This window comes from Sphaeramia orbicularis, chromosome 12 (genome assembly GCF_902148855.1).
Source record: "Sphaeramia orbicularis chromosome 12, fSphaOr1.1, whole genome shotgun sequence".
NCBI lineage: Eukaryota > Metazoa > Chordata > Actinopteri > Kurtiformes > Apogonidae > Sphaeramia > Sphaeramia orbicularis.
In genome coordinates this window covers 11,243,884-11,260,591 of record NC_043968.1, presented here as the reverse complement: position 1 = coordinate 11,260,591, position 16,708 = coordinate 11,243,884, and the positions used below count along the sequence as shown (strand labels likewise).

General features: G+C 38.3%; 1 protein-coding gene across 4 annotated transcripts in view; it reads left to right on the top strand.

Annotated features, from left to right (window-relative positions):
• Positions 1-4,866: 4,866 nt before the first annotated feature.
• Positions 4,867-16,708, top strand: part of garnl3 (GTPase activating Rap/RanGAP domain like 3) — a 141,266-nt gene continuing 129,424 nt past the window's right edge. For 3 of the 4 annotated variants that reach the window (XM_030149735.1, XM_030149738.1, XM_030149734.1), the window contains exon 1: positions 5,317-5,414. In XM_030149735.1, the coding sequence (XP_030005595.1) occupies positions 5,317-5,414 (98 nt within the window). Of the gene's footprint in view, positions 5,415-16,708 lie in introns of all 4 variants that reach the window. The other variant, XM_030149739.1, reaches the window with a different exon arrangement.

Below are 16,708 nucleotides of genomic sequence, written 5' to 3'. Positions count from 1 at the left end.
CTGCAAAGCTGATTTAACCCCAGGTGGTTGCAAAATGAGGTGGGCGGTACGGTGATGGATAGTATTGCCACATTATTTTCAAATGAGTTATGACATTTCATAATAGCAATAACATATAATCAATTATGGTAATAGGTTCCAAGGGTGCTGCTGCTTTTAATAGGAATGACTATATATAGGATTTGGAATTTGGGAAAATAGTGATCTTTGTTGTCAAAAATAGCCAATTTCTGCTTTTATTTCAGTATTAACCACTTGTTTTGCACATTTAAAACCGTAGATAGATGCAAAAATATTAGTGAAACTGTGATAGGAGACACATTTGAGAAAGCGTGGGTGAAGTTTTGCATGAACAACATCAACAACTGTTGAATGGCTCTGTAACGGATAGAGTTTCAGGCTGTCAAGTTTCTATGGCAACACAGTTGTTTATTTATCTGATTATTATATTTTAGATTTTTTGGGATAATTTTATTTTGCACTTCATTATTGAAATATCTGATTTGTTGTAATTTAAGTTGTTTTGTAAGTCAAATAAGTATTTGTAATAAGTAAGTTCGTCCTGGTCAAAGGTCACGTACAGTCATGTGACCTCAACACGGAAGCGAAGGACAACGCGGGAGGAAAGGACAGATCTGGCGGGTCCGAACAGAGAGAACTATACCCCGTCCCATTTTCTGTTGGTTAACCAGGCGAACACGGTAACAGTGACTTAATTTATGTTTACAGTGTTTTGTATGAATGATATTTGGGTAAAACATTGTTTGGTTTTCTGTTTGTATTTAGTTTTCACGGTGTTTCACGGTGTACCACCTGTCTTCTGTGAAGAATAAACTTGCTGTGGACATCAGTACGAAGCATGGACATATTTAATAACCAGCAGTTATAGGCTCTAAATCACAGGTGTCAAACATACAGCGAGTAGGGGTGTAAGAAAATATCGGTTCTGCAATATATCATGATATTTCATTTAACGATACTGTACTGATATTAAAACGTACTGTATCGATATTTTTAGGTATTGATTCAAATGCAGACATGGCAGAGGTTCATTTTTTGTTTTTTCTTTATATTTTTTGGGAATCCTGCGAGCCCTTTTGTTTATATATTCACCTGGGTATTTTTCTCTGTTGTTTGTAAACTAAAAAAGTAATTCATAAAATTAATATTAAAACTATATTTATCCAAATCCTGCATTTTGAGTTTTTACAGAGGAAACGTTTGTGATATAGCATTAGATCCTATTCTGATCCAATACAGTTTTGTTTAGTATTAATGCATATTTCTGGTTTTCCAAGAAATAATCATTTTAAAAAAGAAACAAAACAACCCAAAAATAATAGCCTTGTTAACAGTATCATGATATATAGTGATATATCGTATCGTGATCCTAGTGTTGTGATTTGTATCGTATTGCCAGATTCTTGCCAATACACACCCTTAACAGTGAGTGAGCCAAAACCGGCCCGCCAAAGGGTCCAATCCAGTCCATGGGATGAATTTGTGAAATGAAAAAATTACACTGAAGATATTATAACAGTCAAAGATGTTGAAGCAGTGTATGACGTTGATCACCAAGTTTTCATCAGCTCTGTAAAACCTGAGTCATAGCCTAAGTATCACGAATCCGTAAGTCTTTCTGTGATTATGCACCTGAATCACTTCTCTCATGGTGAATAACTTCAAAGTAGACTCCATCACAAGCACTCCATTTGTTTACATACCAAACCGATATGTCACTCGGGCCTTTTTGGACATTTTGCAGGGAAGTGCATTGTCGGAATGGGAATTCCACACAGCCGCAGTATGGCTGCAGCAGCAACAAACATGGAAACGGCTTCATTGTCTTTTTCTGCTGTAGCTGTGTGGAATTCTGAAAAGGCCCGAGTGACGGCTTGGTTTTGGTTTGGTATGTAAACAAACGGACTGCTTGTGATGGAGTCAACTTTGAAGTTGTTCACCGTGATGGAAGTGATTCAGGTGTGTCACAGAAAGACTAATGGATTTGTGATACTTAGGCTATCACTCAGATTATACAGATTTGATGGAAAATGTCATTTGCTGCTTTAAAATCATTTTAGTTCAGGTTCCACATATGAATTAATTTGATCTGAAGTGGGTCAGACCGGTAAAATACTATCATAATAATCTATAAATAATGACAACTCCAAATGTTCTCTTTGTTTTAGTATTAAAAAGTAAAATTACATGAAAATGTTTACATTTAGAAACTATTCTTTAACAAAAAATGTGAATAATGTCACTAAATATAGACAACATGAAATGTCTAACAGAAGCAAGTGTAATTGTAGCAATACTTTGCCTTAAACTAAATGTTTTATGTATTTGTAGATCTGCTGTGATCTGTAAGTTGTAATGTACATGTTTAAATGATAAACTGAGGATTGTTAAAATTACACCTATATTTCTTAAGACATTTCAGGTAGTTCATGTTATTCAAATTTTAATGAAACTTTGTTGATGTAAACATTATTATAATATAATTTTACTTTTTTATGCTGTTATTATTTTACTTGTTTGTCCCACTTCAGGTCATATTGGGCTGACTGTGGCCCCTGAACCAAAAGGACTTTGACACCCCTGGTTTAAATAAAGGGTTTCTCCAATGGTGATAAATAGACACATGTAGTGTGTAGTCAGAGGAATGCCTCCTGTCTACTGGACCATGGATTTCAGTCTCTTTGTGTGCACAATTCATCACCAACCCCCCAAATGAAGCACAAGATGTTCCCCCAGCCCACTGTGGTATTTTTAGACCAAATCAACTAATCTATAGTATCCACAGCTGGGTGCACTTGCAGCACAGTGTTATTTAGGGCCAAAATACTCTGTTAACACAGCAAATCAAAGGTCACCACATTTATTGCAGATGTATAATTGTATATTTGGCTTGTCACCCTCTGTTGAGTTCACATAGTAACTTTATTTAACCCTAATGCAACAACTTCTTTCATTCAGATCTGTCCACCACCATCCTCTTCCTCTCTCTCTCTCTCTCTCTCTCTCCATTCTCTCCCTCTTTTTTACATTTTTAAAAAAAATTTAAATATCAATTTACAAACATTGTCAAACATTTAACATATAACACAATACACACAATACATGAGAATACAGATACAAAAATAGAATACAATCATAAAGTCAGTAAATATACAGGATACATTTTCAATAATTCATATACAATAAATAAATAAATACATAAATAATTTCTCATCTAAAATTTCAAATGTCAGATGATACATTAAATATCATAGCTGTCAAGAAATGTCCTTATTTATTATTCTTAACAAGGGCTAATGATTTATAAAGTGCATTAAATTCAGTCAAAAAATGAGGAAAGGTTGGTTTGGAGGCTGAAAATTTTTGCTTATGAATGAAATATTTTCCCAATAAAATGAAAAAAATAACTAAATACTGCAGACATTTGTTCTTATTTTCATAATAACATATAACATCTTTTGGGGAAACACAGTGTGACATGTTAACTTGAGTGAAGATATGAAAACATGAGTTAGACCAAAATTACTTTGTGACGTTACATTCAAAAAACAAATGGCTTAAAGCAGTGGTTCCCAACCTTTTTTACCTTGTGACACCATTTTAACATCACAAATTTCTGGTGACCCCAGACATTCAAAACAAAGATTTTTTTTGTTTTTGTTTTTGTTTTTGCTCAAATGAATTGATTTTTGATCATGTAATAGTTTGCTATAGTATGTTACAAATAAATGGTAATTTTAGACAACATTTACTCAATATAATGTATATTATTATGGACGGAGGCAGTAAAGCCAGGTGTAGATTACTGCACAAAGGGAGAATTTGATTTTCCTTGGTCAGGATATGTACAGTCAGTCCAGTTTGGATTTACAAGGCTGACAATTAATACTGAACAAACAAGAACTCAAACTATGAAGTATGAAAGAGCTGCAGCATCTGAAACTGACCACAATGAACATTTGACAGATAAACAGAACCACAGTGCTTCAGTTTCAGCTTCACAGTTTGTCTTTTATGTATTAGGATTATCTTTCTCAACTCACCATATATGTTTTATTTGTAAGTTTTTTTTTTGTTTTTTTTGTTTTGTTTTTAATTTTTATCAATTACTGGAAATTTCTGGCAACCCCAGACATTCAAAACAGAGACTTTTTTTTTTTTTTTTTTTTTTGCTAAAATGAATTTATTTTTGATCGTGTAATAGTTTGCTATACTATGTTACAAATAAACAAATAAACATTAATTTTAGACAACATTTACTCAATATAATGTATATTATTGTGGACGGAGGCAGAAAAGCCAGGTGTAGATTAGTGCACAAAGGGAGAATTTTATTTTCCTTGGTCAGGATATGTACAGCCAGTCCAGCTTGGATTTACAAGGCTGACAATTAATACTGAACAAACAAGAACTCAAACTATGAATTATGAAAGAGCTGCAGCATCTGAAACTGACCACAATGAACATTTGACAGATAAACAGAACCACAGTGCTTCAGTTTCAGCTTCACAGTTTGTCTTTTATGTTTTGGGATTGTCTTTCTCAACTCACCATATATTTTTTTATTTGTAAGGTATTTTATTATTATTATTATTATTTTTATTATTATTATTATTATTTTTTTTTTTTTTATCCATTACTAGAAATTTCAGGCAACCCCATTTGAATTCCAGGTGACCCCAAGGTTGAAAAACACTGGCTTAAAGTTTCATCAGCATGTCCACAAAAAACAGGAGTTATCCACATCCTTGAATTTTGAAATGAAAGAGTCTCTCTCTCTCTCTCTCTCTTTCTCTCTCTCTCTCTTTCTCTCTCTCTCTCTCCATCTGTGTATGAAGTCATTGCCGATCAGCCACTCACTGCCGGGCTGCTGGAGCTGAAGGAGCGCCGTGGGCTCCACACAGACCGGATCCGTGGACCGGAGCCTCGTCTTCGCACAGTCCGCTCAGACCCAGGCGCAGCTGCAGCCCGCATGGAGGTCCACGCACCGACACCCGCACCCGACAACAACATGCACTTCTGAGCTCCAGCGCGTCGTGTTTGGTCAAGCCTGAGGGGGGAAACTCTGCAAGATCACTTTCCTTTGCTCGGCTGAGGTGGATTTTTTTTCCCCCTCCTCTCTCTTTCGGCCAGCCTGCCCTTTTCGTCTGTATTCCGCCTCTCGCAGCCCAGGCGCTTCATTTTTTTCCTCTTTTTTTTTGGGACTTTTTTCCCCCCTCCTGTCTCTCTCTCTCTCTCTCCCTGGAAAAGAAAGCTGTGCTGTTCCCTTGAGTCCTACCTGCTCATCCAGCACCCATGAATTCAGATAAAAATGTGTACCTCGGCAGAGACAAAGGCATCATGCGGAAGAGAGCCTTGCTCCTTCGGAAAGGTTGCAGCTTCGAGATTACCAGGTAGGTGCCTTTTTGTTTATTTATTTTTTTTAATGTATTAATTTTTTTAAGGAAGGGGGTTCATTTTTGTCTGGGACACGGGGCGGTCAAAATGGCTATCCCACAGAAACTGCGCTCCGGTACCGAGAAGTGTCCCTTTACATGCGGAGACACGATGAGTTTCCAGTGTGTCACCTTGTGTTCCACGGTGGTTTAAACCGGGATCTCGTGCGTACGCATAGATGAGGGGATACCCCGAGCCGTATCCGGTATCCAGATGCATATTCATAGTCTGTAGCCTTCTCCTGTTTCCCACAGTGTAGCCACTATGACATCTTTTTTGTTCAGTTCCGTGCGTCCATGTTTTACGCACGGATCCATTTCGTCCGCACCTGACTCTGCAATACTGACAAAGCTGCTTTTTTAGTGGCAGGACGCAGTTTGTCAACATCAGGGCAAGATCTACAGTGCCACAGTGGCCGTGGGGAAAATAATCCTGTAAGTGGCAGAGGAATCACCTGTGATCTTCAGACCGGCTCCACTGAGGCGCAGCTGGGTTGGACACCTGCGGGTCCACGCAGATCATCAGGTGACACACAGATCAGACCAGGTACAGGTCTGGGAAGATGCGAGCCACATGACTTCTCTGTGTGTCACCAGGATTTTGGCAGACCTCCTGGAGCACAGGTGTCAAACATGCGGCCCGGGGGCCAAGACCGGCCCGCCAAAGGGTCTAATCCGGCCCCTGATCCGGCCTCGGATGAATTTGTGAAATGCAAATATTATAATGAAGATGTTAACAATCAAGGATGTGAAAATCATTGTAGGCCAATTCAATCTGAAGTGGGTCAGACCAGTAAAATACAATCATAACAACCTGTAAATAATGAAAAATGCTCTTTTTTTTGTCTTTGTTTTAGTGTAAAAAAAGTAAAATTACACAAAACTGTTTATATTTACAGACTGTACTTTAACAAAAAATGTGAATAACTTGAACAAATACGAACAATATGAAATGTCTTAGGAGACGTATGCAGAATTGTACCAATATTCTGCCTGTTACCAAATATTTTGTGTATTTGTAAATCCACTGTGATCTGTAAGTTGTGATGCACATGTATAAATGATAAACTGAGGCATAATATTGTTAAAATTGCACTGATTTTTCTTAAGAATTTTCAGGTTCATATTTGTTCATGTTATGTTCAAGTACGGTTCATAGATGTAAATATTTTCATTACGGAATTTTGCTTTTTTTTTTACTCAAAAACATAGAGAAAACTTTAGTGTTGACATTATTTATAAGTTGATAACCTCTTATTTACATTATTTTACTAGTCCGGCCCACTTTAGATCATATTAGGCTGAATGTGGCCCCTGAACTAAAATGAGTTTGACACCCCTGTCCTGGAGGGTTCTGAGATATGACAGCAGCTCCAGCAGGAAGATGCCAACTGTGCGTGTGTGTGTGTGTGTGTCCTGATGCCACCAAAGCTGTTTGGATGTCAGTCCCATGCCCTCCCTCCCATCTGTGTGGTCTAATATCCAAACACACCACTGTGGTTTTCCCTGGGTCACATAAACCCACTCAGTTTTACTGGTGTCACTGCTGTTTGCACCTCTGTATTCAATACGTCAGTGTTCACAGTCCGCTGAGCGGGGGATCCTTTTGTCAGACTCGGGTTAGAGATTGTTTTGAGCATAATTACTTGTACGTCAAAAGACAAGCGGTGTTGTCATTATCTTGATTGCATTGTTCTGGTGTTATCATTGTCTGCTCACACCTCCACTCTAATCTCCTATTTCAAGACAATCTGTGGGGGTGTACCGAAGAGCACATTTTATGTATGAATCTTGCTTCATTGCTCTTACACCTGATAACTTTGTCTGCGAGTTGTGTGTGTGTGTGTGATGTGTTTTAGAGATGTCTGCACGGTGCCAGCTGTCAGCTTCCCAGTAAAAGTGTGTACTGTACTGTACTGTATTGCATCGTGGGTGCACGGTGCATGTGGGGGTGAGATTTACCCAGCGTTGTGCCAAGCACTTACTTTCAAATTACGCATCTCTCTTAATTAGTCTGATTTATCCTCTGCAGTGGAGGAGTTTGTTCCCATTATGGGTGTTGTAGACCCAGAGTCACTGTAAGGCTTCCTGGCAGCCTGTCTCTCAGACACTAGCAGTTTAACAGACAATCAATCAGAGCGGGGCCTCAAGTGCTACTGCATGGAGAAATAGATTCTCTGTTATAAGGAGGGGATATGAAACACTCTTAAGTAAAGAGCAGTCGCTGAGAGGACAAAGTCTGTGTATAATTCATTTCACTGCAGATGCATAATGTGATGCAGGATTATACAGACTTACTACATGTACACGGATTAATACAAATCTACAGTTTATTAGGAGCAGGATTTCACATGCATAGTAACACGTGCTCACAGACACACAGACTGAAGTGTTTCCATATGTTTTCATGTGGAAGTATGTCAGGAGGTAGCTTTATCTGCCCACTGATCTGCCCTCTTTTTCTCCCCCCGGAGCTACAGACACAGTCTGACTGTGAGAGATATCTCTGTATACAAAACAAGAGCTCTCCAATGTGAAATGAAATCTACAAATTGAAATCTAAATGTGAGATTATTCCCAATCTTTCAGAGAAATTAATACTGTAAACTTATCATGATCTCTACAAATCTCCACAAGCTAATCTGCCTAGGGATAAACACATCACATCACATCGCATTATTATTTCAGACTGGGCTTTGGACAGTGTTTCTTCGTGACTAATCCTTATCTAACGAACTCAGCAGACCAACACTTGGCATGTATTCACTCTGACAGCAGGTAGCTGTAGAGTTGCAGGTGAAAGCAGAAAAGTTAAATCGACAACTGGAACCAATTATTTGGTCATTTTCCTCTCCTTTCCAGGGTTGGAGGTTGGCGTTTGCAGGTGGTTGTCTTTGCCCATTTCATGCAGCATATGTTTGTGTTGCTACGGAATCGACTTGCTCCTCTGTGTGCATGTGTCAACACATGTCCCTATTATGTCAATGCACAAGCAAGTGCACACAACTTTAGACAAGTTCTTTCCAATCTCGTCTCGGGCTCGTCTGAAAATAAATCACAAGGACAGTCTGCGTGTACTCTAACAATGCATCCAGTGGTGTTCCCTTCATTATTCAGCATAACAATTGTGGCGTGTCTCTTTGAGCCTGTCATCTCTGTGTGTATTTGTGTGTGTGTGTGTGTGTGTGTGTGTGTACAGCTCTGCCTGTGCTCTCTGCAAACCTCGGCTAATGGTGTGTGAATGAGATTGGGCTGCACGGTGACACTTGAAGGAGCCAAGAAATCACTCACTCAGCTCAGACCAAGAACGGGCAGAACAAACATTACACGGCAAACCTAGCACCCGACACTAAGAGAGAAATTATGTGAATGGTAAAAGTTAGCAGGCGCTGGCAGTAAATCGAATCACAGGACCAGAGAGAGATGTTTTCTGATAAAGCTGGATCAGAAATCAAGTCGGCGTCTCACTTTCTAAGAAACCAGTGGCAGCATCAGCAAATTCTGGAGTGGTGGAAACTAACCTCATTGCTTGTCAATCCATAACAGAACATTTGTAGTTCATTTAAGGAAAGGCATGCGCTGGCAGAGAGCAGTCGGAGTGTGTTACTGGACCAGAGAGAGAAAGAGAGAGAGAGAGAGAGAGAAAGAGAGAGGCCCATTCATCATTAAGCTAAAGCAGGCCAATGTGTGTTTAGAGCATGTTACTCCGCTCTGTTATTTTGAAGCACACCTGACAAATATGTTCAGATAAGAAGCCTGTGTACAATGTAGGAAGGAAAGATTGTATTTGACAACCCGGATAAGAGGGCCTCGCAATATGTGCCAGTCATTAATGGCCTCACCCAGCCCCTCCTTTCTCACAGACTGTAAACAAAAAGCATCTCATAAAGCAGCGATAACTTCACCCTGCCACCACGGCTGCAGGAGTAAAAATAAATCCTGCAGCCACTGAAGCACTCTTTCACTCCCTTTGCCCTGCCATCCTCCTTTCCTCCTTGAACTCCTCACTCCAGAGGTCATTTAAGTGCATTTGCTTTGAAATGCTATCAGTGTCTTCATTAACTACCCCTTTTCTGCCAAATCCACAATGTTTTGCAACTGCAGATGCCAAGAGGGTTGTGCTGTAGCTTGCTGCTTGTCAGATTGGCACAAGACAGGATCCAGATGTAGCCGAATTACAGCGTGCAGCGTTTACATACTTTGTAAATGAACGTACAAGGGAGTTTTGAACATATGCGCTTTAAAAAGAAAAAAAAAAAAAAGAGAAGGAAATATGTATTAGGGTTTGTCCTTGTGTGGTTTCCTGGTGAAGCCTTTACAGTGCGCTTCAAAGTGGTATAAGAATTAAGAGCATGTGTTTTTAATGTCAGACATGTTTTGTGTGTTTTCAGATCTGAGAATACACTAACAAAGCGTACATGGACTGCACCTTATTGATGTGCTCTGTAAGAGACACAGTGGAATTGCTTGTGATAGGCAAGGCTGCCGGGGTCTCCTTCTGTGTTCCAGTCTGTCATAAACCCCCAAGTGGGAGGCTGAATTGATGGACTAGGTGACATTTTGCTGACTTAAGGCACTCCTCTGCTTTACTGTGAAACATTATTTAACCGTTAAGGTCAACTCGGAGTGAAGATGAGAGCCGCCTTGATGCTGATGTCGACCGCTGTAATGCAGCAATTCAAGAGGTTTTTCCTCTCCTTATAAAATTTGACCACCCCCAATACATTTTTGTATTTTTTTTTTTTCTGTCTCTTTGTCTGATTTCCATAGAAGGTTTTAGCTGGGAAATTGAAATGGCGCACAATAGCCGGGTCTGCTGTGCTCTATTCAGCCGTACAGTCAGTCCCTCAGTGAGGTCTGATAAACACTGGACTGTAATCACTCCCATATGTGGCTGCATAGCTCAGCACAAGCCGGCACAGTTCAGCCATGCGCACAATGCAGCGCACCAGACTCATTTAGACAGAAAAATAGACTCGAATTACGAGAAGAAAAATACAAAAAAAAAAAAAAAAAAATCCCTCGCTTGATTACAGCCCTATGTAAACTTTTACTCTCAAACATCTGCTTCCATTTAGGGCTTTAAGACACATACCTACACATTAAAATGCACTGTGCACTGCTCCGGGAAGCTTGGAGGCTGGAAAAACATTTCCCATTATAGTTGTCTGGAATAAACCCAGGGTAGAGGGAGCTGTACTTAAGCAGGGTATCGGCTGAGATGCGGCCAGCTCCAGCACAGCCACAAGCCGCATGCATACAGGAGTCATATTCAAGGGGGGAGGGTTCTGGGGTTTTTCTCTCAAGGTTGTATAAACTTCCTTTTTTTTTGGTCAGTGTTGAGGATGACGCAAAGTGAAAGTGAGCAGAAGATCCGGAAGTACCTCCGCTGCAGGAAAAAAAAAAAAAAAAAAGAGAAGTCCAGCAGATCAAAGACAGTTTCCACAGTCTGAGTGTACACTGTACGGCCCCCACCCCAGCCCACTGCCCCTGTCATAACCCTATCCAGGAGACGCACAGGAGGAAATGGAGCCCGTGAAGGGTTACTGTTGTACATTTTTACCCTGCGGTTTTAAAGGGACCCAAGCCAAAACCTCTTCTTGGTTAGAGAGTATGCAACAGAAAGAAAAGGAGATGGAAGCGAGGCTCAGGAAAGGATATATTTTTGTAACAGGTTAGCAGGAGTTGTAATGTTGTGCTTGAAATGAGGCTGTTGAGGTGTGGATGTGAGGGATTTCCCCCAACTGTAGACGTCTACTGAAATGGTAAAAAGGACTGTAACACATGTAGAAGTTTTGGTTTCATGCATCGGAAACAGTTGTGAGGTTAAAAATGATGCAATTTATCATGTGTCCATCAAAAACCATCGAATTGTGAAATAATTTAGCTGACAAATGCTTTGCTGTTAGGGCTGTGTATTGGCAAGAATCTGGCGATACGATACAAATCACAATACTAGGATCACGATACGATATGTCACAATATATCCTGATGCTGTTAAAAAGGCAATTTTTTGTTTGTTTCTTTTTTTTTTTTTTTCCAAATGATTATTTCCTTAAAGAATTGAATTACACCCGAAATCTGCACTAATACTAAATACATTTTTATTTGATCCCAACAGGATCTAATGCTGTATCACAAAATCTCCCTCTTTTCAAACTTAAATTCTGTTTTACAGACATTACAGTTTCAGATCCTGTTCAAATGTTCATATTCTATTAGTTCAGAACTAACATTATTTTCATGCAGTCCCAACAAAGGAACTAACATCTGCCTCTCTCAGACAGTAAAAGGTGCTTTTAGGATGCTTCAAATAACCATTGTTTAATAAAACAGTGTTAAATTATAATAAATAAGATATAAACAATAAAGAAAAACAAAAATAAACCTCCTCCATATCTGCATTTTAATAAATACCTAAAAATATCGATACAGTACCTTTTTAATATTGATACAGTATCATGAAAAGAAATATCGCGATATAATGCAGAACCGATAATTTCTTACACCCCTATTTCCTATACGTCATCTACCCCTCAATTCTGTCACAAATTTGTATCCATGTTGTTGCTAGTAACTAAATGTTTCACACCTATTATTAAATGTCACTAAATGTAATTGTCAAGCATTTAATAAGGGCTGCAACTGACTATTTATATTGTTTTATCATTAAAATGTCAGATGATGGTGAAAAAGTGATTCCTCAAGACCAAAGATGACTTCCTCAAATGTCTTGATCCAAAACTCAAACATATTCACTTTTCTTCCATAAACAAGGAGAGAAAAACACAAAATATTCATATATATTAAGCTGAAATCTGAGAATTTTGACTCTTCTTTCTTTAAAAAAATGTTTTTTGATTAATAAAATAGTTTTCAATTCATTTAAAGAGTTGACAACTGTCTATCAAAACATTTACATACATTTTTCCATAAAGTCCCTCTCATCTGGTTGTGATGAACTCTTTTTCCACAAGAGGGCACAACCTTCCTGTAAAAACACTGAGATACCTGGACTGATGTGACCAAAGCTAATTTCACTAAATGCTTTTACGCTGACTGTGCTCTCAGACCTATGCATGTTTTTGTGTCACAAATCTTAAAAATAAGCAAATCTGATGTAAATCTAATCACAGTGCGTTGTAAGAGTTATTTATTTGGATTTCACACAGAAGTAACAGACTGTATTTTATAGCTGGTACATGACAGGTCTGGTTGATGTTGCCGTTCCACTAGGAGGAGTTAGTGCTCTAAGAAGCAGGTGAATCCAAGCAGCTGCAGCTGAGGCTTTCATTCACAAACACACAACTAACTCACAGTGTTTTCTTTGTGTTCAGTGTATGTGATTGTAGGCAGAGGAGAGGGAAAAACCCACTGATGATGCAGATGATGCCACCTAGATGTGCTATATGCACTAAGATGGCAGCTTCAGGCTAAGAACAAACTGTAGTATATTTACATTCACATGCATATCTATTCAGACACATGTACATACAAGAAACACGTGCAGCTGAGGGGCCGAGGGCAAAGTGGTGTCCAGGTCCGGCTTGATCGCTGCAGACAAAAGGTTAATTGACCTGATCACATTTAATGAGAGCGCCATCATCAATCGCTGTGGCCTGACACAGTGACATTTTGCAGAGGCCATGTGGTGACCTGTTGGCATTTGGGACGCACTGGAAACAAAAGGGCTGAATCCAGATCATCCTCCTGCACTTATGTGTGCACTGTACATGCATCTGTGTGCATAGTTTGGTTTGGTTTTGCCATATCAGAATCTTTGAGCATTAATGATCTGAGATGTACTTTTGGCTGCCTTTTTTTTTTTTCCAATTGAAGCTTCACTGTTTAAGTCAAATATATCACCTTGAACTTAATTATCTTGTTGATGTGAGGGAGGAGCACAAGGAATGTTCAAACATAAGACAATTCAAAAACACTTATAAGAACATGTTTTTCACAAGATATAGGGAGGGGGTTTATTAATTGTCATCATATGTTCACTATTGTTTATGTATATATTTCCTTCCTTGAGTTAGTTATTATTTGTTTATTTATAAGCTAGCACACCTAAGAAAGGCATTGGTAAAAGATTATATGTGTATTTGTATGTTGTGTATATGTATAAACGTATATACAGGGTGGGGAAGCAAAATTTACAATATTTTGAGGCAGGGATTGAAAGACAGTGTATGACCAATTAGTTTCTTGAAAGTCATGAGAATTTATTTGCCACAAGAAAATGTCCATAATAGAAAATGTTTTTATTCTATGTGTCCTCCTTCTTTCTCAATAACTGCCTTCACACGCTTCCTGAAACTTGCGCAAGTGTTCCTCAAATATTCGGGTGACAACTTCTCCCATTCTTCTTTAATAGTATCTTCCAGACTTTCTCGTAATAGTTTTGCTCATAGTCATTCTCTTCTTTCCATTCTAAACAGTCTTTATGGACACTCCAACTATTTTTGAAACCTCCTTTGGTGTGACGAGTGCATTCAGCAAAACACACACTCTTTGACATTTGCTTTCCTGATTACTCATATGGGCAAAAGTTTCTGAAAAGGTATGGATAATAGTGTTAGGTATGATTATGACATCAATATATGTTTGGTTTCAAAACAATTGACCTAGTCCCTGCTGAGAAAAAACAACTAAATGTTCATTGTAAATTTTGCTTCCCCACCCTGTATGTGTATATGGATGAATGAGTGTGTGTGTATGTGTGTTTGTGTGTGTGTGAATAGATATATAAATATAGAAGAGTAATGTAAAAGGAAGAGGGACATATATTATTAATAATATTGTAGGGAGAGGGGGTGGGATTAAATAAGTTGTACTTCTTCCCACCCCTTTTCGGGCATGTAGGTGGAATTATTATGCTTTTCTTCTGACTGGGATTGTTGTGATTCTTGATATTTGTATTGTTATGTATGTTTTGCAAGTGCATATATGTTAGGTTTCATTGCATGTTCGGAATAAATCACTAAACTGAAAAAACTAAAAACTGATGTTTATTGCAATGATGACATGGTTGTCATATTGCAGTGTTTCGAGGTAACTGGTTCTTTTACATAATCGTGATAATTGTCTCCATGTGCTGTATAGTATACTGTATGTGATATTTAATACTTTTTTTTTTTTTTTATCCCATTCCTTCTTTACTATGATTTCATTAAATGAACAAGTGGTTTGTTTAGGTTTTCTACCTTGGTACAGTATTTCAGTATTTGAGTCTGTACATTTAACTCGTATCATTCATGTTCAATTTATTTTTTTGACCTGTTTTATCTTTGTTTGTTTAATTTTACACATTGATTCAGTACCCTGGTAGTGGTATTTGTATATTTAAATCATGTAACATGTCGTGTCCAGTTTTTAAAGAACAAAAGGCAACAGATATAATGCTAAGGCTCTTCCGCTACACAAGGTGTTGGCATTATTATTAGATTTACACAATGTGGCATAAATTTAACAGAACTGATTTTAATAGTTGATTAGTATTACTTACGTGATAGATTGTAATATGTTGGCATCTTGTGACATTTTTCTTACTATTTTGTTTACATCAGCAGCTACGATGCGTACAGAATTTTTTTCAGTTTGTTTTACTTAATTCTACTTATGCACATTTTGATGATGAACGAAAGGTTTTCCATTTCTGTAGTATATGGACAAAAATACTGAGACACAATGAATTCAGGTGTTTCATTGCAAACAGGGGGTTAGCCTGTGAAATGGTAATGCCAGATGTTATTATATGATTTTTATATTGATTTAACTATCATCGCAATAAACAATTATTTGGTCTGTAGGGCTAAATTGGTTATATTGTCATTTACACTTTAAAACATGTACATTTCACAAACATAGATTTTTATTTCATTATAATTGGTTTAAATGGGTTTTTTTTGTTTTCTTTTGGGTTTTTTTTGGGCGGGGGGTACTTTTTTTGTACTCCGTAAGAAAAATCTGCCTTTCAACTTAAAAGAAATATTGATTTGACATTTATCACAGTACTATTAACAGTAAGTGTTATGAGTATTTTATCATGATAGTATTTTAAATCAACGGGAATGGGAAGTTCTGTAAACTGGAGGGAGGTTTTGTGTCCTAATATTTTTGTCTATATAGTGTAATTGTTTGTGTCAAATGTCTGTTTGTAGTTTACTATAATGTTCCACTGTTTTTACAAGGATTTGACAGGAAAAATATAGGTGAAAAGGACAAATTAGTTGGTTTTTTTGGTGCCTTTAACTCTCTGCTCAGAACAAAAAAAATCAGCCTTTGACAGAAACGTGGATCTGAGTGATAGGAAAATGTTTTGTTATCATGATAACATTAGTGGCCATATCACTCAGCCCTAGTTTGTAGTGCACATATCATGCGGTATTTAACCCATAAAGACCCACACCCACTGGTGACCAAAACCATCTACTGAACTAAAATATTTAATACCTGTTGATCCACTAATCCTATCAATCCATGTAAATAATTGGTGTAAAATGCAGTTTGTCATCTTTTCATGGTCATCAGATATGACCCATTTGGACGTTCAGAGGCTCTGTAGTTACCGTGGAAACACCGTCATCTTCTACAACATTGCTTCACTAGTAAAACCCATGGAATTGGATTAATGACAGTGGATGGACACATTTGGTTTATGTTCAGTTAATACAACATGACTCGCGTAAGTATACTGCCACTTTTAATTGGCGTGTTATCTATATGCATTATAAGTTTTCCGTGTGCATGTTCACGTCATTTTTAGCACCCTGTCCAACGTGAATCGATGCATCAAGTCCCACGCACTGAGGTTGGGGTAATCTGAACTGGAGATCTTGGCGTGAATTGACATGCAATCAAATGGCGTTGAATAACTCCGCAAATAGTCAAAAATGCATAGGTATATATGGGCGACATGGTGGTGCAGTGGTTAGCACTCGTGCCTCACAGCAAGAAGGTCCTGGGTTCGATTCCAACACCAGTCGACGGGGGGTGGGACCTTTCTGTGTGGAGTTTGCATGTTCTCTCCGGGTACTCTGGCTTCCTCCCACAATCCAAAGACATGCTTTGATAGGTTAATTGGTTAATCTAAATTGTCCATAGGTGTGAATGTGAGTGTGTTGTTTGTCTCTGTATGTTCAGCCCTGCGATGAACTGGCGAAATGTCCAGGGTGTACGCCGCCTTCACCCATAAGTAGCTGGGATAGGCTTCAAGCGACCCCCGTGACCCTAGTGAGAATAAAGCGGGT